This window comes from Siphateles boraxobius, unplaced genomic scaffold (assembly GCF_051911475.1).
Source record: "Siphateles boraxobius isolate OS27281-9 unplaced genomic scaffold, OSU_SipBor_1 47, whole genome shotgun sequence".
NCBI lineage: Eukaryota > Metazoa > Chordata > Actinopteri > Cypriniformes > Leuciscidae > Siphateles > Siphateles boraxobius.
In genome coordinates this window covers 2,119,365-2,144,294 of record NW_027509108.1, presented here as the reverse complement: position 1 = coordinate 2,144,294, position 24,930 = coordinate 2,119,365, and the positions used below count along the sequence as shown (strand labels likewise).

Sequence of the window (24,930 nt, the reverse complement as noted above, 5' to 3'; positions counted from 1 at the left end):
CATTTCGTAGTTTTGGATAGATTATAAAGTTTTTATTCTAAAATATCAAATAAGCTTTTGTTATCCAGTTTCTGCTCATATGTTAAATATATAGTAGGCTATGTTCTGTCAAAAATAAACTCATCAACTAAGATGTTATTATAGTGTTTGTTCCAATGTAAGCTATATCAAACTAATTTATCCTTAACTTTAAAATATGTATGATAAAATGTATTGGCCTATTTTCAAAAAGAATACTCTATAAGAAATTTATGGGAAAAGACAATTTTATTTTCAAGATGTTTCCAACTCTAACCTTGAACAAATTCTGTAGAATGGCCCATGATGTATTGAGTTCTTAGATCTGTTTTGTGTTACTCGACATTATCTCAATGCTTCTTGATATATGTTTATTTGTTTTTGTTTAATCGTGATTGGAACCAGTTTTCCCCACCTCAAAGAATATGTATGTTACAGACATATAATAATGGTTTATTCAGAATGTAGATTACTGCTTTAAAGCTGATGTGTAGGGTTATGCTTAGGTATATTGTTTTTTCATTTTACTCGAGACAATTTAATAAACGCTTCAGGGACTGAACTTCAACATTTTAATCTTTGGTAAAAGTAAACTTAAAGTCTGCATAAAAAGAAATTCCATCCAATCTACTTTCTAAATGAGTGTTATGGATCTATTGTGAACAACATGCATATGTTTTTGACCTTGTGATACTTATTAAAAATTTTGTAACTGGATTGAGTAAAAATAAAAACTTCTCTCTGGTGACATGCAGGACTTGCAGTTACTTCTGATGCATTGTGACTGTAGTTTACATAGTTATTTATGGCCTCCTGATGACAACCCCGTACACCCTATACAACAGTGGGCTTGGGAGGACCCCAATCGCTGTCCTGTCCTGGTGGAGCCATGAAATCTTGATTATTTTAACATAAAAATGAGTTTGACTAATGTATTGGACTGGTTTAGTGCCTAAACAACTGAATACAGTTAATTTGTACTTAATTGAGATGCTGTAGTAACGAATAAGGAATCATGGAATGATTGGAGTGATTTCAAAAATTATTATTATTTTTTATTACTCACCACGTCCAGTCATATTAATAAAGGGGGCACAGACTATAGCTAAAGTTCAACTGCTCCGTTATCTTGGTTCTGGTTCTCAAAACCCCCAACATTGTTGCACCTTCATGGATGAGACATACAAATAACTACTGTAATTCAAAGATTATTCAATCTTCATTTAATTTGATATAATCAACGAACTCTTCAACTTTCTATACTAGCTGTCAAAGTAAATAATCTAAAAACATACTATCATACCTAAATTTACAACGGGAAAAACAATCTCTTTTGAATCCCCATGTGCAAGAATGTGAACAAATTGGAAGTCAACAGCACGTATATGCCAGAATGTAAGATTAGTAATTTTATGGATTTAATAACGATCCATTTTTGTTTGTCCTTTACAAATTGATGCACAATGATCACCTATATTCTAGTACAAATGCACAGTGTTCACATACTAAATGTCTCTTTTCTTATACACAGCACACACTTTTCTAGTATTGATTGTTGCATAAAGACTATGCTTGAATTTTATCCATAGCCTTTACAAGGACAGGTAACGTTAACCCTCAAATGTGTTTGCATTACAAAACTGACAGAATCTATTTCCATATTGTAAATGTTTACTATAACTTCTGGGACGATCTGGGGTGTTTTGTTTATGTCGACTTAAACTATTTGTATTATTGTTGTCTTTTAATTAATTTGCTTTTTTGCATAAAGAACTGCTTCTTCAGCTTTGGGATGTTAAACACCACGGGGGTGAGATCATTTGCATTGTAGGTTTGACAAAAGAAAAATCATCTGCATTTTAAAACACTGCTTATTCTTAAAAACATTGTGTCAGACGTATTTGGTAGCATTATTCTCATTTTCATTGTGTATTAACTCCATATTTAACACAGACATTTGTAGAAATAAGTGTATTTATAAAACAAAAAGAATTGTTAGAACAATTTGTGTCTGTTTGAAAATGACTTTCATAAAGTTTCTTTTAGTAAAGCTAAATAACTAGTTTAGAAAATAAGACTATTTGCATAAATATCATTTGAATACATGTTTTAATTCTAGAACATGTTTGCAACTCATGCTTTTAACATTTTTAAAATGTATGTATGTGTTTTAACGATACACATTGTTTTAAATCTGATAATGTATGAATGCCTTTAATAAAATAAAACACACTGATCTCCCCTCTGACTATGGCTTTTATTATACATTTTCTTTAAAAAGATTAAAATATATTTTTTGAATGTTTTTTTCATCATTTTGAACATTTTTTACATTGAGTTAGCGTGGGAAGAAATTCCAAGCACAGGTGTACATCCGGAAATGGGAGGGAAGGGGAGGGTTGAGAACCTTTGGAGAAATCCCACGGTCACATGATCAGTCCGAAAGGGGCGGGGTCTAGCGTGGGAAAAAATGCCACGCTGTACAGGTCATAAATGGAGAGGGGCGGGGCTTTATGGGGGGCAATAAATCCCTCATATGCCCACATATGTCTCTCTAACGTTACAATTGAATGACAGAAAAATGTGGAATTTTTACACTAAAGCCTTATTTTTTTCTTTATTTTATTGGAAACATGAACAATACCAATACTCAAGGTCAAAAACATTCATAATATCAAATTCAGTACGCTTCATACATGATAAAAAACATAAAGAGAAACACAACCTACTGATTACACCGTTATATATAAATTCATTAACCGTTTACTTTCATTATCACACATCCATCTATAAAATTATCTCTTAATTACTTCAGTCACATCATCATGGAACTCCTGTCAATCATTCAAGGCTCCTCCCACAACGAGTTGCATAAAGGCTGTAATATTTACTGTGTCCAAAACACTACAGCCTCTTGTTAGGCTGAATAAGAAAGAAAGAAAGTGGAAACATTAATATTTAAATAAAAGCATCAACAACATTTGTCATAAGGAAAGGCTACTAGATTGGGTTTTGTCTCTATCTAGTGGGTATTCTTACTTACTGGAAGATTTTCATACAGAGACGAGTCTAGTTTGGGTTTACAATCATCAAGTTGAGCAGCCTTTATGAATGAAGGTAAAAGTAAAAACAGGAGTGTGTTATTTAAATTTCCATATACTTTGTCAATATAGATATTTTCACACTGACATTTCCTTTTGGCTAAAGGTGAAGAAAGTTTAGTCTTTTGTTGGAAACACTTACCGTTATATTCTCATACACAGGATCACTCAATTCAACATCATAAGCGTTGTGTCTGTCATGATCAGGTCTGGACTGATTCGTCTTAGCCATTAAAGAGAAAACAGAATAAAGAGAAAATAAATAATGTCTATAAGCAACTCACTAGAAAAAGTCACTAATTCAGACTTTCAATTTTTTAGCTACAAATTAATTTACCCGATCAGTAAACTTCTGAAAACCAAATAATTTTTTCTCACCTGAGACTCCTGTGTGTCATTTCTCTTTTTCAAACACCAGCTTCTCCTTTAAAGACAATGATTTTATACAATTACAACTAATCAGAACTGATTTGATGTTTAATACACAGACATGTTTCAAACCAATGGTATTTCTCTATAGGACATGGCACTGCCAGTTTGAATGTGATGAAATCAAAGGATTTACTGCAGTAATGAGCTTCAGATTTCATTATTCAATAACTGATCAATAACTGAGTAGCTGTCAGTGTGAAAAGATAGGATGGGAAATTTTGCCTTAGCTCTCGTTCATCATGATGTCTCACTGAATTCACAACTTTATAACTCAGTCATTCATTCACACACACTACAGAGTAACACAGACACACATCTTACCAAACCACTAATATCGTAATGATCACTGCAGCTCCACATACCCCTCCAATGGATGTGTATAATATCACCAGACGTCCTGCAACTGAGACAAAAGAGTAAAATATCTGACATGATTAATTTGAATCACTTTAGAAAGAGTAATATAAGCATATGAGCTGCTTTACCTTTTACAGTGACAGTGACAGCGTCTGATCTTTGAGATCCATGTTGATTGTGAGCCTGACAGTAGAAGCGTCCACTCTGTAGTGCACTGAAACTCTGTCCAGATCCAACAGCTGAGGTTTCATCCTCCTTAAACCAGCTGAAGTTCAGAGCAGGAGGGTTTGAGTCACTGATGCACTTCAGAGTCACTGAATCTCCCTCCACTATTACACCAGAGACAGACACTAAGACATGCTTTGGCGGGTCTAAAGCAGAAAACACAAAACAATTAACATCACAGACAATGTTCAGATGATTTAATGTCAGATTTACCGAACCATCATTAACTCACACATGATGTTTAAAGTCACATCATCAGAGTATTTCTCTCCATGTGTATTGTTGGACTTGCACTTGTATTCTCCACTGTAATCAGAGCTGATCTTTGAGAGGCTGTAGATTCTTCCAGATCCTACAATCGTTCCTCCTTTAAACCAGCTGATTTCTGCAGGAGGGTTTGAGTCACTGCTGCAGTTCAGAGTCACTGAATCTCCCTCCACTATTACAGCAGATGGACTGATGGACACTGAGGCGCTCTTTGGAGGGTCTAAAAGGGACAAAAAATAAAACCTCAAGTCATCTCTTTTCAAATTCAATCTCTATTTTTTTAAAAGACTAAATGAATCTGTACTCACACATGACATTGAGCTGAACATCAGGAGAGATGTGAGTGTGTCCGTCTACAGCACAGCTATATCTGCCTGAATCCTCTCTTCTGACTGGATTGAGGATGAGTTTGTTACTGACTTTAATCTCAGTTAATATCTTCAGTGAGTTTCTGTACCAGATGAATGTTGCTCTGTCAGTCAGAGTGCAGCTGCTTTTACATGTCAGACTGACTGAATCTCCCTCTGTCACTCTCTCAGGAGACTCCACCTGAAGATCTGAACACAACACACACATTATATCTAGTGCTGCTGTCATACACTGATTATTATTCAACATAATGCACAGAAGAAGAGATAAACATCATCCAAGTCACCTGTGACAGTAAGAGTCACTCCTGTTTTACCAGTCCATTTTCCATCATGTTTATCAGTGATGAATCTGAAATAGTACATGTGTGAATCCTTCAGTGTCACATGACTCAGTCTGATGGTGCAGTTCTGCTGTTTATCTCCCAGATACTGAAGCCTCTGACTGTATTCAGGATCCTCAGACAGATCTGGAAACTCTCCATTGTCTTTTACCAGTGTTTTGCTCCAGAACACTTTCTCGATCTTGTATCCAGTAGGGTATTTATAAGTGCATCTCATTATCACTGTTGAGTCCTTTAGTGCACAGATGTGTGAAGGACTGTAACTCACACTCCAACCAGCACTAGAAACCCCTGAAACACAGAATTCATCAAACTGTAAATGTTGTTTTATAAATTACAACAGACCATGAAAACTGCCTTAATAATTTTTGATGTCTGTGCGTGTCTAAATGTTGTTCAAGCAATTGTTTTTAAAGTTAAAAATCGGACAATCTGCTCTGAATCATGGCAGTATTAACAATGAAAAATTTGAGATTTTTAACAACCCCCTTTTAATCAGGGATGAGATTTAGTGACTTCGATTTAGTCACTTCACTAAATGATAATGAAAATATTACAGTCCAAGTGCCGTCATTCCACGCAGCATGAGCCAGATCAGTATTCCTCAAGTGCCAGATGTGGACCAGATCAGTATTCCTCAAGTGCCAGATGTAGACCAGATCAGTATTCCTCAAGTGCCAGATGTGGACTAGATCAGTATTCCTCAAGTGCCAGATGTGGACTAGATCAGTATTCCTCAAGTGCCAGATGTGGACTAGATCAGTGTTCCTCAAGTGCCAGATGTAGACCAGATCAGTATTCCACAAGTGCCATATGTGGACCAGATCAGTATTCCACAAGTGCCATATGTGGACCAGATCAGTATTCCACAAGTGCCAGATGTGGACTAGATCAGTGTTCCTCAAGTGCCAGATGTAGACCAGATCAGTATTCCACAAGTGCCATATGTGGACCAGATCAGTATTCCACAAGTGCCATATGTGGACCAGATCAGTATTCCACAAGTGCCAGATGTGGACTAGATCAGTATTCCTCAAGTGCCAGATGTAGACCAGATCAGTATTCCACAAGTGCCATATGTGGACCAGATCAGTATTCCACAAGTGCCATATGTGGACCAGATCAGTATTCCACAAGTGCCAGATGTGGACCAGATCAGTATTCCACAAGTGCCAGATGTGGACCAGATCAGTATTCCACAAGTGCCAGATGTGGGCCGAAACAATGTTGCTATCTGGGCTGGGAGTTATATTAGACGGCAAAGTCTCTTTCGAAAATCATATTTCATGTTACAAAAACAGCCTCCTTCCACCTCAGAAACATCGTTAAGCTACAGAACATCCCTTACGGAACAAAGATATATGGGAATATACTGCAAAATATAATGCAATATATTACATAATACATTCCATATATGGGAAACTAGTGCTTATATTTTTCAATATACTGCAATTTATCCATTGACTTTGTATGGCTATATATAAACGGCTTTATTCTAATTTAAGGGCATAAGTGACACTTCAATGAACATAAAAAAAAATGTTTTAAGGGAATTAAATAATTAAATAATTGCTGTTTTATTTGTTGCTACTTTAAAAAACTTTATACGTCTTTGACCCTTAAACCTTTTGTAAGGAACTTAGCTTGATGAAATATTAATAATAATAACTTGTTATGATTAATTATGAATATTTGAGTCAGTTAATTGGATTAACTTGACATGGCTAAATTAATATTACAATAAATTAATCAGTTCGTCCAACGAACTCTTTTGATTATTAATTTATTCTAAGAAAATGGTATCTTCCATGGCCACCGAAGAATAATTATTTCTTAGCATGTACAGCGTTTTGAGCATGTAGTAAGATCAAAAACCGTAAAGGGACTTCGTACTGCAAGCAAATCAGAACCAAATACATACAGTGCATACGTTTTCTTAACTAAATCATAAACATAAATACACTAAACAAATATATATACATAAATACAGAAATAGGTTAGTGATAGGATGAAATTGGAAACCAGAAGAGGGACTATGAGAAGAACCATCAGAATTTCATTTTCACATCTAATTGAATTGAATACTTGCATTTGTAGTGGGAACAATTCTTGAAGTTGTTGAAAATTAAAGTCGTTGATGGTTCCGGCAGTGTCAAGTGGTTGAGAGTTCTCTTTCTCCAGGAACGCATCGCTGGTTTGGTCAAGGCCTGGGACTCTGTTGAGGCCATGCCGAGCACCCAGGACAAGTGAGGAAGTCGGAAGAGTGGGTGATTGTAGTCGTTGTTGGTTGGAGTCTTTGTTCCAAAACTCTTGAAATTGTCCTTGGTTCTTTGTGAGAGAGTCTTCTCTCTCCTGCATGAGCCCATATCTGGTTGGATCGAGGCCTGCTGGGCCCTGGGGCCCCCGTGGAGGGGAAGGGGGTTCCCCAGTATCACCAGAAACAGTGTTGCGGCTGGATGAAAGAACTAAGAGAGGGAGGTCACATGTGGACTGTCTCTAATAAATCCTGGAAAAGATCCACCCCTAAGGGTTGAACTCGACCAATAAGAAAGGTGACATGTCTGAGAGGGAAAGTGGCTCTTAGTTGATTTACGAGTATTTGTCCCAAGCGTGGTTATACTTTCATTAATGCTCAGATAGCTATAACACATCCACACTGCATTCTAGAAGAAGGTGATGTAGATCAAAGTGTGAGTCATTAAATGAGGATTTATTAGGTAGGAGGCATGATACAGGTGAGGTTACATTGATCGTTAGTTGGTTGTATACCAGGATACATACCATAATATATACCTAATAGTACACGAGACCATTTACACTGTTTTTTTCACAGTTTTATGCATGTTCATTTATAGATCAGTTAGTCTAGGATTAATGCAGCAAAGTCTGTTTTAAAGAGGGTTTCTGTCTCCCATTGTCTCTCTCTTGTGCATGTGGCCACATTCCTCGGAGGTCGTAAAATCTCCTTATCAGCCTTGTATAATGACACTGTTTCTGCCCTTGTGTTCGTTCATCTGGCCTGTTAGTTTTGGAGTTTCATAAACCTTTGTATATAATGAATAATTAGTGTGTGTCTGATTGGTCCATACGTTACACTTTTTACACCAAAAGAATAAAGTCTAACATGACGCAGAAGCACAGAGGATAGAGTAAAACAAAACACCAGTCACGATTTAGAAGTCTAAAATGATCATTTTTAAACAGAAATATCGTACAATTTGAATATAAGAGAAGAGGAACCAAGCCCTATTTGTTTTAACCGCAAGAGTTTCCGCTACTCCTACATCCTAAGTCATACATTGTCACAGAAGTCACTCATTTGGTGCAAAATGACTTGCATATGGCCGTCTACCGGAAGATAGTTATTTTAGTTTATAAAGTTTTAAATATGAATATTTTTCTTACAAAAACGCAATGCTTCTGTAACGAGTAAAAGAAATTTGTAATGAATTATGCGAAAATGTTTGTTCAGGTTGTAGAATATTCCTAAAATATTCGTTAAATATAATGTATTAAGTGCATCTAGAAGAAAGGGATATGGGACACCTACAGGCGACTAGGGTAAATTATTCCGAGTGGAATCGGCCATTTTCTCTTCAGTTTTACGCAAGTTGTTGAGGAAAATGGTAGGTGGAAAATCTCTCTCTGGTCGAACAGAAATAATATGTTGTCCGGGATGATTTTATTTCTCTTTAAGGTCAGAAATGTTCTTTTAAAGGGACACTATGTCGTTTTTCAACCTTCATAATATATTACCAAAACCCTTGAGATGGTACATCGACTTACAATAGGTTGAATGACACATCTGCCATAGCCTGACAGTGTCTGTATCGCTTTTACTGGCACTATGTAACTTCGGGTTGCGGGTAGGCACCCGAACACAAAAAGAACTACAAAATTCGACCGCTTTATGGCATACGTCACTTCCCCCACCACCCCCAACTTCCTCAAATTCTGACGTGGGAGCTCAACTAGCGTTTGATTGCCGTTTGTATGTTTTCGTCATGGCCGAACGAACAATTACAAGGATGAAGGCAAAGGTTTTGTCAGAGGACAGCATAAAAAGAAAAAGGGAGAGGGACAAATTACAAGCCAGGACGAGGATCAACATTGGTCCAGCGTTCGCTCGCTAACATGAGTAAAAGAGGAGGAGGGCTACCCGACCGATGCTGACCTGGCTGTCATGCTTTTGGACTAGTAAGTTGAATATATCGGTTGTACACTATCTCTATTTTTTCGAATTTGTTGTCTGCCTGGCAATGTTACGGAATCTATCTGGTCCCCCATTTATCTTCATGAACCAAGTAATGCTAGTAGAGTAGCAAATTATCAATCTGGGAGATTCAGAAACGAAACAAGGATGCAAATATTAGGTTACTGCATAATTTGTATGTATTGTGCTATCGAAGATGAACTACTGATGATAGTAATAGGATAATAATAAGTTTGCCACTTTATAGTAATAACGTTATAGTCACCTACCTCGTTTGATGGCTTATAACGTTTTTACATGGTTGGAGCTAAATAAATAAGTACATAGCCTAGGTCTAATATATAATTTAATTTTTTGTGTGTGTGTGTGTAATGTAAACATTACAAAATGCCAGATGACATCAAGAAAATTACATGTATGTCACATTTTTTTCATACATTTATTCATTTAGCTGACGCTTTTATCCAAAGCGACTTACAATTGCTATATGTGCATATATGCATATATATATGCTAAATACAAGTACTCCACAGCGACTCTAGGGGTCGCTGTTTGACAAAAACGGAATTCCTGCATATTGTCCCTTTAAAAGTATTATATTTTCATATTTGAGTCATAAGAGACAGAGTTGATGAATAATTGATTTTATACCGAAACTCATTGTCGAGCACATTAGGAGCACATGGTATCTGTTGTATTTCTCGTTGTTTATTTTACTTATTTCATATTTATTTTTGACAGTTACATGACCGGATAAGCTGTATTTCATGTCTGTTTGGTGTCATTCCACATATTCCCAGTAAACACGTGATGGGTGTTCATTCGTCTTGGCTTCGTCTCTGTGTGGTCCTTTCCGGGAGGGTCGAAAGAACGAATCAGTGAAGGGGTTACACTTCGACTCAGAGGCTTTTATTAACCCCCGGAGCAGTAAGGAGTAAAACGTTACTTTTATGACGGATGGATGTGCATTTTTGGGCTTCAAAATCAAGACCGCCGTTCACCTCAGGACCACTACTCGACCCGCTCCAAGCAGGATTTGAGCTGGGGTCTCCAGCATGGGAGTCAGGCGCACTGAGGACGCAAAAGACCGCAGTCCAGACATGTCTGGATGTCTGGAGCAGCCATTTCATTTGTAATTAAAATATCTTAAAATGTAATAAATTTATATAGTTTTTTATTCTGGCATGATTTTATAACATTATCAACATAGTGCAAAATGGTATTGGAATTATGTGTAGAAATCATTGCTTTGTTATTAGAAAGAATGTCCAGAAAAATGAATTTCATTGATGCCATTCGGAGTAACCAATATAAATGCACCATTTTGAATAAAGTGATGCGGTCAATATCTTGTGACAGGATGTGATATCATTCAGACACCTGCAAAGGACCTCATGGTCATGAAGCAAAGTAAGTAACTTAGTAACTAAGTAACCCGAAATATCAGGTCATCACCTGCCAATATTGTATTATTATTATTATTATTATTATTATTATTATTATTATTATTATTATTATTATTATTATTATTATTAGTAGTAGTAGTAGTAGTAGTAGTAGTAGTGGTATATTTTTGTTTTTAGTTACCAAAGAAGAAAACTCAGTGGCAAAAATTAACAAGTGTTGATTAACTTGGCCAAAAGGATCAAGAAAAAAGGAGTGGCAAAACAGAGGGCAAAATTTTGCCATCCATTTGCCCTATGGATGAGGGCAAAACAGAGGCAGAGAGAGCATTTTCTGTGAAGCTGCTTTGAAACAAAGTGTATTGTGAAAAGCGCTATACAAATAATTGTGAATTGAAAGGTATAAAAACTTGGGAAAACATAACATACATTATGTGATGGGTTTTTTTAACTTGAAAACAACGCCTTGTTATACTGTAGCTATATCCCAGATAGCAACATTGTTTCGGCCCAGATCCGGCCCACATTTGGTACTTGTAGAATACTGATCTGGCCCACATGCAGCGTAGAATGACGGCCCATGGTCGGACCGCTCCTGTTTGCCAGATCTGAGCCACAAGCAGGCAATAGCAATGCCACATGTCAGCCAAGAGCAAATAAATAAACCAGAACTGGACCTTATCTGAGCCACAAAGTCTTTGTATATTAAATACGGAGTCATCTCAGCCTTAATAAGCCTGTTAACAAGCGGAATCAATTAAGAGAAGAAGAAAACAGAAAAAGAGACGAACAGAAACACAAGAACTACAACTGACTTCAGACACAGCCTTAGATGAGATCAACTGAAGAGAAAAGAAGACATTAAATCTGTGAAGATCGCAGCAGAGGAGAATTAAACAACTCCACAAACAGCATTACCAGCTTCACTTATTACTAACCAGACTGGAAGTGGAAACAATGTTGCTATCTGGGATATTATAAGCAAATCTTCTCAGAATCTTTTAACTGAGAGATAAAAATAAAAATGATCTCAGTGTGAATTACTTCATCAGCTTTGATGGGGGATGATGCGGAAATAAACACAGAGTTCCTGTGAAATCATAGCAAAAGAATAATAATGCTGCACTATCAAATAATCAAAGATATTATGAAAATAATCACTGATGATTTAAAAACTGAGTGATATTAAAATGAGAGTTTTATGGCTTTGAGTTCATGTCTATCCACTCTGAGATCTTCTGCTAACAAAGTCCTTTGACACAGAAACCAAAAACATATCTCCACATTGTCTTCTGAGAAAACGAGCCAAAAATAATCATGATCTGATGTTTGTCCAAACTAATGCTCTGATGAGTGAGAAAGTCCCTCCCCTAAACCACCTGACACTGACTAGCAAGTAGCAAATTAGCAATTCATGTTTAAGACTGTGACCTAACTAAACGATATTTATAAAATAGACAAGCCCATTGACATGCCTCACCCAAACTTCCTGTTTCAAAAGAAAATACATCAACATACCACAGAAAACTGCTCATTAATCATCATCATCATCATCAAACTTCACTATAAACATCAGAATAAAAGGAAAAATTGAGCAGCAACTAGTTGCTTTAGCGCCTCAGAAGTTGAAATGTAAGAGAGGCTCACCGTGAATCATGAGCAGAAAGATCAGAGGAAGAGGAGGAGCCATTCTGACCGACATCAGCGTAAAATTTATCTATAATACAGCATTAAACATCACTTATATGCTCATAAACAGTGTATGTTCATCACCCTAAACAGCTCTTAGTGTTAATAAGATCTTTGCACATCTGAAGATTATTAATGCACAACATCAATGTGTGTAAATGAACTGATCATTAGATGAACAGAAGATATTTCTCATGTCAGGAATCATGTGTTATATGAGCTTCATCTATAGAAATAATCAACAGTTTTCATTTAGTTACTAATGGTGTTGAAGCTCATCAGATCAACAGAAACCAAATGACTGACTGCATTAACACATGCACTTTTGAATCTAAAGATCGATTAGTAAATAATGCTCTTACCCGTTTCACAGACACTCATAACCGGTGACAAATGAACTGAATGAAACCAGTGTTGGTGGTCAACACGTTATATTTAACACGTGGATATGACACTTCAACCAGTGCTGATAGAAGAAGCAAAGTTTAAACATGACAACATCAGAGACAACATTAGACGAAAGTGATAAAAGTTAAACTGGTGAAACTCAATCATTATAATGTTTTTCAAACTTATGTCTATATTTAAAGGACAAGTTCGGTATTTTACACTTAAAACCCTGTTTTAAGATTATTTCTGATGAAATCGAAAGGTTAAGATTGAAATTTGGACAAATGCTGCTGTCCAGAGAATTTTAGGTTTCTGTGATAGCACCCAAACCCCCCCGCCCCCTCACCAACACAATGGTTTCATAGGGGCACTGGAACAATCAGTCATAAAACGCATTAAACTTTAGTTTACAAAGATGTGAAACTCACCGAGTGGTCTGGGGTGTTCACTGATATGCTCACACAAAAATCGCTGCAAAAGATGCTTTCCAACAGGTTTTATAGTAGTTTTTGTCCAACTTCATTGACTTGTATTGGATGTTCTGTGCGGTAACGGTATTACTCCGACGCCGGAAATGGAAATTGGGTTGTTTGTATTCTTTCTGTAGTTATACAGTCGCGGTATCGTAGGCTACGCTATCCAAACATTGGCAAAGGGCTGGAGTGTCTATTATTCAAGCTCTCAACGGAAGAATGTCCGGTTGTGAGGCGCTTGGAAAAATAGGTCCACAGTTTTACAAACGAATGGTAAAACACCTGTTGGAAAGCATCTTTTGTAGCGATTTTTGCGTGAGCATATCAGTGAACACCCCAGACCATTCGGTGAGTTTCACATCTTTGTAAACTAAAGTTTAATGAGTTTTATAAATAATTCTTCGTGCCCCTATGAAACCATTGTGGAGGTGGGGGGGTGCTAACACAGACACCTAAAATTCTCGGGACAGCAGCATTTGTCCAAATTTCAATCTTAACCGTTCTATTCCATCAGCAACGATCTTAAAACAGTCCTTTAAGTGTAAAATAAATACCGAACTTGTCCTTTAATGCACTGCGAGGAGGCAAGAGACGTGGAGTGAGGGAGCTTTTTAGAGGAGATACAGTATGTGCAAGGAAAAGTTTAATTTGGTTAATGTTATCAAATTTCTCTTTTTAACTATTGTGTCATAACTTGTTTCAATGGCGTAATGAGCCGACTCCGGGACCTTATGCAAGATTAGGGCTGGGCGATATATCGCATGACATTGTTATGCGCATCTCGTCAGTAAAGCCGGTTCCTTGATTAGTAGTAAATCACCTTCAGCTGCTTTCAGATGGAAGATATGATGCAGATATGAGTGTTAAATTTACACTCAAGAGTGTTAAAGTTAATGAGATAATTAAGTGATTAATTTAGTGATGATTGAGCATTATTGAAGACACCTGATGTTAACAAGCAGAATCACTGAAGGAGAAAATCACAAATTGTAAGCTACCGTTATGGTGATCATTGTTTGCTTTTGTTGGACTCTTGACCCTTATACTTTCAATTTAAATTTTGTAAGTTTGCTGTTATTGATTTATAACAGTCAAATGAGCAAGGAAAAGTGTGATCTGATAGTGGTGGTTATGTTTTGGCATAATCATGCTGTGATCTGAAAAATGAAACTTATTGATATAATTTGGTTTAACTTGTTGGCAACAACTTTGTGATTCTACAGCATATGATTATCATATTTATATTATAATCCAAAATATTTAATAAACATTGTTCTGATCAAACCTCTCTCACTTGAATTTATTTAGAAACACAGACATCAATAATCAGCCTGTGAATCTCAACAATGGTGACAATAATAATGCATGTTGCAGTGGCTCCCACCAATCACAACTCAGTAATGGCTCCCATCATGCATTGCGTTATGAATAAATTATAATCTGAATTGTCTATGTAATTTACTTTTCCTAATTGTATATTCTGCTCGTCACCATTGTTGAGATGCATTGACTGAATCTTACATTTAGATTTATTACTTTAGCTGACGCTTTTATCCAAAGCCACTTACAATTGCTATATATGTCAGAGGTCACACGCCTCTGGAGCAACTAGAGGTTAAGTGTCTTGCTCAGGGACACATTGGTGTCTCACAGTGGATTCAAACCTGGGTCTCTCACACCAAAGGCATGTGTCTTATCCACTGTGCCATCACAACCCCTACTTTCACCTCCCCTAACTTTTCCAAGACTAAATCTTGACGTCAGTGTGTGCCTAAAAGATAGAAAGATTTTTTTTTTTAAACAACTTTTAAGAAATCCTTTATATTATATCTAAAATTCTGGATATTTATGCAGAACACAGTAAATGCCGCTCCATCTAAAAGCAGGTGAACGCGATTTACTACTAATCAAGGAACCGGCTTTACTGACGAGATGCGCATAACAATGTGATGCGATATATCGCCCAGCCCTACACTCTCAGAAAAAAAGGTACGAAAGCTGTCACTGGGGCTGTACCTTTTCAAAAGGTACACTTTAGTACCTAAAGGGTGCATATTGGTACCTTAATGGTACATATTAGCACCTAAAATCAGAGGTGGGTAATTCAGGGGTCAAAGAGTAAAAGTCCTGCCATATGTTTATTCCACCCATGAACTCAGTCAGCTGATTTCACTAATTAGTTCTATCTCCTGTGTGAATTATCAAACCCAGGTGATTGGAACAAAATACTGAGGAGGACTTTTACTTTCTGAACCTGGACTTTACACCTCTGCATAGCAATGCCACATGTCAGCAAAGAGCAAAGAAATAAACCAGAACTGGACCTTATCGTAGTCAAAACATATGTTTATATTAAATATGGAGTAATTTCAGCAACAGCCTTAAATGAAATCAACTGGAAGAGAAAAGAAACATTAAATCTGTGAAGATCTCAACAGAGGAGAATAAACAACTCCACAAGCAGCATTACCAGCTTCACTTATTACTAACCAGACTGACTTTATTTCTTTCAGACGAATAAAACTGAATAAAAAAGTTTTATTGAGAATTAACAGAGGTTTAACTCTGTTTCATTTTAAGTCACCATAACAGTGATTCGTGTTTCCATTAGTTGGCCTCTTAACTCTTTTCATATATATTTTGTCTTCTTTAGCTGCTGTGACAGTGTGTTTGTTAAACACATCAGCATCAGCAAAGGCAGCTAAAGTGATATAAGTTCAGGTGATGATGGTTAACTGTTGATGGTTTTATAATCATCATGAAGTAGACTGATTTACTGAGGTTTTTATAATCTAACAATTATCTTGTTCCACTAATATATTCACATCACAAACCCTGTATTACTGCAGCATGAGATCCAGCAATGTAACAATCAGTTTAGACATATTACCAAAAATGAATAAAAAAAATTAGCCAACGCTGACACACACAGATATCAACAATCAGCACATGAATCTCAACAATGGTGACAATCACAAATAGTTAGATAAACAGATTAATTCAGAACATCACTGAAAAGCTACTAAATCACAACAAAAACAACAGAAAAAAATAATAGCAAATATTTAGAATCAAACAAAATTATAGGACAATTCAGCATAATTTATTCATGTTGCAATGCATGCTGGGAGTTTTGTACTATGGTGGTATCCAGCATGCATTGCAGCACACTAGTACTTTTGATTGTCACCATTGTTGAGACTCATACGCTGATTGTTGATGTCTGTGTGTGTCATTATAAACTGACTTTTTTGTGCTCATGTTCGTTAAGGTCTTTCTAACTTATTGTTATAATATTGCTTGATCTCATCCTGTAGTAACACAAGATATGTGATGTGAAAAAATGTAACAACATAATTGTTAGATTAAAATACTTCAGTGAATCATTCTGTTTCATGAGGATTATAAAACCATCAACAAATAACCATCATAACTTGATCTCATTTCACTTTAGCTTTCATTGCTGCTCCAAATTTGTGTTTGACAAACACACTGTCGCAGCAGCTAAAAAAACAAAATATATAATAAGAGTTAAGAGCCCAACTAATGGAAACACGAATCACTGTTATGGTGACTTAAAATGGAAAACAGAGTTAAAACCCTGTTAATTCTCAATAAAACTTCTGTAGACGTCTGACAGAAATAAAGTCAGTCTGGTTAGTAATAAGTGAAGCTGGTAATGCTGTTTGTGGAGTTGTTTATTATTGGCTACAATAAGGTCCAGTTCTGGTTTATTTCTTTGCTCTTGGCTGACATGTGGCATTGCTATGCAGAGGTGTAAAGTCCAGGTTCAGAAAGTAAAAGTCCTCCTCAGTATTTTGTTCCAATCGCCTGGATTTGCTAATTCAGACAGGAGACATAACTAATTAGTGAAATCAGCTGACTGAGTTCATGGGTGGAATAAACATATGGCAGGGCTTTTACTCTTTGACCCCTGAATTACCCACCTCTGATTTTAGGTGCTAATATGTACCATTAAGTAGGACTGGGCGATATATCGCACGATATTGTTATGTGCATCTCGTCAGTAAAGCCGGTTCCTTGATTAGTAGTAAATCGCCTTCACCTGCTTTCAGATGGAGCGGCATTTACTACAAAGAGCCGTAGTTAACTGACAAGCTGAGCCATATCGCATCAATATCGCGGACGTATCGCCAGCGATAATTAATGCGATATGGCTCAGCTTGTCAGTTAACTACGGCTCTTTGTACACAGCAAAAACTCCAGTGTTAAATTAACACTCCTGGGAGTATATATGAGTCCACACTCAAGAGTGTTGAAGTTAATGAGATAATTAAGTGATTAATTTAGTGATTATTGAGCATTATTGAAGACACCTGAAGAATCACTGAAGGAGAAAATCTCAAATTGTAAGCCACCGTTATGGCGATCATTGTTTACTTTAGTTGGGCTCTTGACCCTTATATTATTAAATTTGGATTTTGTTTGGCTGCTTTATCTGAGTTATAGCTGTCAGGTGAACAAAGAAAAAAAGTGATCTGATGGTGTTAGTTATATTATGACAATCATCATTTGAACTTTATGTTTTTGATTTATGTTGTTTGTTACAGCATAACTGTGATTCTGCATAAATATGCAGAATTTTAGATATAATGTAAAGGATTTCTTAAAAGTTGTTTTGTAAAAAAAAAAAAACCTTTCTTTTAGGCACACACAGACTTCAAGATTCAGTCAATGCATCTCTACAATGGTGACGAGCAGAATATTCAATTAGGAAAAGTAAATTACATAGAAAATTCAGATCATAATTTATTCATATAGCAATGCATGATGGGAGCCGTTAATGAGTAGTAATTGGGGGCAGCCACTGCAACATGCTTTATTATTGTCACCATTGTTGAGATTCACAGGCTGATAATTGATGTCTGTGTTTCTAAATAAATTTATTTGAAGGAGTTTTGATCAGAACAATGTTTATTAAATATTTTGGATTGTAAGAAACATACCAATACTCACATATGCTCTAAAATCACTAAGTTGTTGCCAATAAATTAAACTAAACTATCTCAATTAGATTCATTTTCAGATCACAGCATGATTATGCCAGAACATAACCAACACTATCAGATCACACTTTCTTTTGTTCATTTGACTGTTATAATTAAATGACAGCAAACAAACAAATTTAAAGTGAATGTATAAAGGTTAAGAGCCCAACTAAAGCAAACACTTATCGCCATAACGGTTGCTTACAATTTGTGATTTTCTCCTTCAGTGATTCTGCTTGTTAACATCAGGTGTCTTCAATAATGCTCAAACATCACTAAATTAATCACTTAATTATCTCATTAACTTTTAATTTAACACTGGAGTTTGTGCTGTGTAGTAAATGCCGCTCCATCTGAAAGCAGGTGAAGGCGATTTACTACTAATCAAGGAACCGGCTTTACTGACGAGATGCGCATAACAATATCGTGCGATATATCGCCCAGCCCTACCATTAAGGTACCGATATGCACCCTTTAGGTACTAAAGTGTACCTTTTGAAAAGGTACAGCCCCAGTGACAGCTTTTGTACCTTTTTTTCTGAGAGTGTATGCAGGATTATCAAGGCGGGGCCTACAGCACCTGATGATGCAATGACCACGAGTAGACTACCATGAAGAGGACAGGATAGGATTACAGAGACACAGCATAAGAGATGAGATGACTGACAAAATCAGGAGTAGCCTACGCGCACCACAAAAAACACTGGTGAATGCACACCATAACACATGAAAAAACAAAAAAACACCACTGCTGATGGCGCACCATAACACATTGTTACTCACTGCTATGACTACACAAACATAGACCTAGGTCCATATACATAAAAAAAGATGCTCAATTACATTATAGCTGCATTTTTTGGGCTTTCCTCTGTGAGAATATTCATGTTCACTTACCGACCCGGTAATTCACCAGTCCCAATTCAAAACAAATTACACCAAAATCCATCATTGTTCGTTTCACACATGTATTCAATGATCAGTAAAATATGTTGTTGTCATTATTTATTCAAATAAATTTGTGATAATAGTAAAATGCGATAGGGGGCCCTGGCTGTCAATCAATATCTTCCAGTCACACGGGCCCCTGATTGGTCCGGGCCTGTAAGCAACCACGTACCCTGCTTACCGATAGTTACACCTGTGACTTGTTTAAAATACTGATGATGTCCGCATTCTAAAGAACCAAGAAAACAATTGATTAATTGTGCATTTGATAAATCTTGACTAATCAATAGCATTTTGGTAATAAAACAAACACTTATCAGTAATAATTAACAGAGTAATATAATACTATTTCATCTTCATGAAGGTTTTATAATAAACAATCTTCTATGCTTTTCATTATTACAGTGACCATATTGTGTCACTTCTAGTGAAACTCTAAATATGGCCATGAATGCAGTTTCCTCTGTAGTGAGAGCAGTGAGAAAACAAAACGTATGCCGAGTTGAAACTGCACGATTTTAGGCCCGATTTTCACTCGCCGACAGGTGTTTCGAGATTTACATCAAATAGATCAAAATAACAAAAAAATGACTTCAGCAGAGGTCAACATTTTTTGTGCTTTTTTAATTTTTTTATTAACAATGTCAATGTTCATCTTTATAACAGAAGATGGGTCCACTTTTGCTCAGGCAAGATATTTTAAAATTGATTTATTTTTCTAACATTTAAACTTAGACCACATTATTAGATTACCCTTTGACTTTGTTGTATTACAAATTTATGAAATGTTTAATTTAGGTTCCAATACAATAGTATATAAACTGAGACAGTTTTGCATACTGAATTTAGCATTTTAGGTATAAATGCAGAGTTTCCAGCAGTAGATTCCTGCCAGTCCTGTTCTCTCTATTGTAAGTTAAATGAGTCAGACTACTGAGACTATCACTCTTTGTCGTTAATGGCTCTTGGAGCCGCCTGCCCAAGTCATTGAATAGTTAGGCTGATTGGATTATCACCTTTGCATTTGAATTACACAGTTATACTGAGGGGATCAGGGCTGGGGAATTTCCGGTAATGTGCTGATTCCTGTACTTCATTCACATGCTGATGTTTCAGATTGTCTCCACCTCCACCATGTAATCCCTCCCCCTTGAAAGGTATAACTCTACTGGGCTGATGTAGTTTAGACATGGATGACTACAGCGTTGCAACAGCAAAGTCCTCAATAAAGAGTAACTTCTGCTTGAAAGATATCCCAACGTCTCCTGGTCTCTGAAGGAAAAGTTTCCAACAACTTTATGAATACACATAAATGACAGCTTAATGATTTTTTTTATATGTGTTGTGCATTTATTTAAAGACTGCATGTACCATTTTTTTTGTCACTGGTGTTACCTTACTTCTTTGGCAATAATAAAGCTTTTTATGAAATTTGATTTATCTTATTCTCAGCACATGTATTCAGAGTAACAGAAAAATAATAATATTGCAACAAATAAGGAGATTTTTTTATTTATTTTAATCAGGATTGTTATAAGTGTCCTTGAATGATGTTAGTTCATTTGCACAACTATGTATTTGCTAGAACAATGAAACTATTTGAAAAAACAGTTAAAATCAAGTAATGATGCAATCCTTTAAATCTTAACTTTTGAGTGTAGCAGAATAAAATGGATGTAAAATTATTATCATGCCACATGTGAAATTGTATTTAATGTGACAGAAGAAAAAAAAAAGACACAATGAATCACCAATGACATACATAAGACCAAAGAGCATTTTCTTCAACTATAATTAAGTAGATGAGACTAAATTGTTACATTTGGCATAAACTCTATTCAAAGTTATTAATTTAGAGTGTATCTATATATGGGAGTCACTTTTCTTATAACGCAGTGACAGTAACATCAATGACAATTGTCATGAAAAACTCATTTTACAAAATGGCTGCTGCAAGGTATCAAAGCACATGTTGTCAATCGTGGTATACTAACTACATTAAGTAGTTTAATCCATTTGCATACTAGTTTTTTTTTTTGTTTTTTTTACAATTCCCTATCAATAAAGTAGATTGACCTCAAAATAAAGCATTTTCCCTCTGTACATGACTGTGGGGACGAGCACTTCTGTGGTGCTTGGAATATTATTTATAATTTTTAAAAAAAAACAAATATTGCCACATTGATGGCTCACAAAGGTGAAATTGTTCAAATAACATTGTTTTATTTTAAAATATAAATAAATTGTAACCCTAAAGTGTTTTTCAAGTGTAATATTTCTGTAAAGGCTAGGGACAGAAAAATGGACATTTCCATAGAATGACCCAGATACAATACAAGAATCTCAAAGATACAGTACAATCTTCACGTGTATAAAGGATTGTCACCTTAAAAACAGTCAACTACTGTAATATAAAGAGCTGGATACTAATTATTAAGTAAATAATGTAAGCTAAATGTATTAATTAGAGTTGCCATAAACTAAATATTTTTCTAGTCGACGAGTAGACATTCAAGTAATTGGTCGACTAATCACACATTTATATTAATTTCTGCTTAAATACTGGGTGCATGGAGGAATATAGCCAATCCCGCGCTCAAGCACTCGCATAAATCTGGCCGCAAAAGCAGGTGATTAGATGATAATGATTAGAAATGTGTCTGAAAAAATAATGAGGCATTTAAAATGTTTATTAATAAACTAATGTTTTCTAAATCAGTGTCGACTGCAAACAGATCATCTCCGCTGTAAAGCGGATGCTCCTTTAGAGAGAAATGCACCTTTCATACGGGTTACTACATAATCAGACGGTATTTGCTTTCGATTCGAATTTGTTCGTTTAAAAGTGGACATTTCAAGCTTTATATAGTTATATTTCTCATGTATGTGAGGCTAGTATACGTTGTTTTTGGTTCATTTATGAGATGCGCTTCAGTTCATGGAGACCATGAAAGCGCGCCCTGATTGTTTTCTTTTATTTTAACAAAAGCACAACGTTTTCTTGTTATTGTGAGTTTACACAAATAAAAGTGGATGTGGATGATGTATTATTCTTTTCTGTATGACCAGAAATTATGGATTATTTTAAATTGTTTCCACTGTTGTTGATAGAAAAATGCAAGTGATCGCTCCGGCGCCTCCATGTCATGCACTGCGCGCTCCACAATAATGGTGGAATATGTTGGAATAGAGTAGACGATTTAATATGAATGATTTGCATCAAAATCTTGTGTTTATTTGCGATAATCTTCGCCCTTTATTATTATTGTCTAACCTGTATTATGACTGACATTTGACGAAGTGCTTTGTTCCTTTTTTGTAAGTCGGTTTGGATAAAAGCGTTTTTTAAATATGTAGCCTAAATAGGTATACGTAAATAGTTTTTTTTAGAAACTTCAGGAAATTATCCATTTTGAAAAATAAAGTTTAAAGCATCCTGCAACTAAACAGGAGGCCTGGTTGAATCAGCCAGCACAGACTGAGTGAGGGACCACAAATCCATGTGATTGCGAAAGCGTGGGCACAGTTTATGAATTTATGGGTACAGATTGGAAAAACTGAAGGCATGGTTTACAAATCTGAGAGCGCGGATTAGAAACTCGTGGGTACGGTTTATTAATCAGTGGGCATGATTTGTTAAAATGAGGGAAACAGTTTGAGAATTTGTGAGTATGGTTTATAAACTGCATTGCAAAACCGTCGCCACAGATTTTTTTTTTCTCCCACAGGTGACTTCCCGGGCTCCATAGTAAAAAGTGCGGGGATCTTCAACTTTAATCTCGAAATATTTTGACTTTAATCTCAAAATATCTTAAACTTTTTTTTTTTTTTTACGTTGCGGTTCAGGGCTTCCATATAAAACAAAAACAAAAGGATCCGTCAGCAGCCCTCACGAACGACTGCACAAAAGAGAAACAAAACACAACATAAAACCAGGCCTGTTCCTCTCTCCATCTTCAGTATCGTCGCTCCTTCTTTAATGCTTCCGCTCCTCCGTAAGAAATGCGAGACCGGTGCGTCTCACAGGTGACGTTCAACTCACACCACCAGCCTCGCACCGTTCTCTCACGTCCCTCGGCCTCGTCTTGTTCGCCACAGATGATTTCCCTCCAGTCCAGCCCTGTGGTGTCTGGGAGGTCGATATGCTGGTGTAACATTGCCTCTGATCCGGAATATGGTCTTTAGGGTATCGCCATCCTGGCAGCTGGTGACGGCCAAATAAAGAAAATCCTTGACTAAAGAAAAAAAGGTATGGCTAGGACGACAAACTTTATCCATTTTGGGTAGTCCGATCATCTGTCATGTGTGGTCACAAGAAGCTCTAACATTAAGTTTAATGACAAATATCCAAAAGGCAGGCAAACAGGCTGGGCAACACACACTTAGGGTAAACAGTGATCGGACAGAGAATGAATGTGAGGGACCAACTTATATAGCCAACACAAATGAGGAACTTTATTGATCACAGCTGACACATATGAACCAATAATGAGGAGCGGGAAAACTGAACAAAGGAACACATGATGAACATGAAAACAAACTAAAAGTCCATGATAATGAAAGTAACTGAACATAACGGTGACAGTTACAGGGTTAGTCTTCTTAAATCTGCAGGCTTTAAATTAAATTGGTGCTTGTTAGCCTCAACTTTCAAGAAGTTACAGGGCACAATTAGTACAATAAAATAACAACAAGTACAATAAAATACATATAATACATATACTCCCCTAACATCACTGACTCTGAACACTGTATTTTAAAAACAACTTAATCAAAAACAGATTTACAACAATAAAGATTGTGTTCAGAGTACAATGGGGGTTTTTTATGTGTTGTAGTCAAATTATTTAAGTTTATATCTTATAGTATTCATATAAACAAGAAAATCTGTACATTCATTTGTTCAAGCTTCTACACAACTGACAAAAAAAACACAGCATTTTCAGTCCAGGTGTTTGCTGTGGGATCATCGCCCTCTAGCGCCAAATCATCACAATTTTAAAAAATGGTTTGAAACAGTGACATACTAAAGTCTTGTTTAATGAAATCACGTGACAGGTTGATGCGAGCTCCAAAGCACCAATATGAAACAATGGGCTGAAATCGGTTTGTTTATTTTTTGATAATTTATAAGGTTCTTCATTATAGCAAGACCTTACAGTGGTAAACTTGTTTATTGATTAATCATTACACTGACTCGAATATATTGACTAAACCAGTGGTTTTCAATCCTGGTCCTGGAGACCCATATCTCTGCACAGTTTGTATGTCTCTTTTATCTGACACACTCAGTTCAGTTTATAGAACTCTTTCCTAACGAGTTTATAATTATTATATAATTAATTAATTAATTAATTAATTAATTAATACTATTTAATAAGTGAATTAGTACATCCCAAACCGTAGTATGTTGAAATGAGTGTTCCATAGATACCCGGATGGTCTACTATTTCCGGGTCAGAATCCGAAGTGTAGATCGATGCACACTCTAACGGCTAATATGCGAGACCGGCGGTTATGTAGAGAGTTTTAGATAAAGGTGATTTGAGTGATTAATTATCAGTAGGGATGGCTGACGCGAAACAGTCGTTCCGAAGCTTTGCGAGATCCCGAAGCGCAGATGTTTCGAAACACTGATTCGAAGCGTGATTTAAAACACCCATGTCACGTGATTATGGCCAAACGAAGCCTCG

The 24,930-nt window shown here is 36.2% G+C and overlaps 2 protein-coding genes and 1 long non-coding RNA gene across 6 annotated transcripts in view; all 3 read right to left on the bottom strand.

Moving 5' to 3' along the window:
• LOC143710449 (C-type lectin domain family 4 member E-like) overlaps positions 1 to 24,930 on the bottom strand; it is a 98,030-nt gene that overhangs the window by 41,877 nt on the left and 31,223 nt on the right. The window lies entirely within an intron of this gene.
• On the bottom strand, positions 2,791 to 3,544 carry LOC143710473 (uncharacterized). The gene is made up of 4 exons (XR_013194567.1): positions 3,498 to 3,544; positions 3,262 to 3,342; positions 3,062 to 3,121; positions 2,791 to 2,940 (listed from the first exon to the last, which is right to left on the bottom strand). It is a non-coding gene; the product is annotated as an uncharacterized LOC143710473 (long non-coding RNA).
• The window catches only part of LOC143710489 (B-cell receptor CD22-like), a 29,751-nt gene continuing 8,549 nt past the window's right edge, over positions 3,729 to 24,930 (bottom strand). Inside the window, exons 9-14 of the mRNA XM_077201434.1 lie at positions 12,376 to 12,445; positions 5,056 to 5,403; positions 4,709 to 4,957; positions 4,366 to 4,620; positions 4,037 to 4,279; positions 3,729 to 3,954 (exon numbers count right to left, since the gene is read on the bottom strand). Of these exons, the coding sequence (XP_077057549.1) occupies positions 3,869 to 3,954; positions 4,037 to 4,279; positions 4,366 to 4,620; positions 4,709 to 4,957; positions 5,056 to 5,403; positions 12,376 to 12,445 (1,251 nt within the window). The 3' untranslated portion in view covers positions 3,729 to 3,868. The remainder of the gene's footprint in view (positions 3,955 to 4,036; positions 4,280 to 4,365; positions 4,621 to 4,708; positions 4,958 to 5,055; positions 5,404 to 12,375; positions 12,446 to 24,930) is intronic.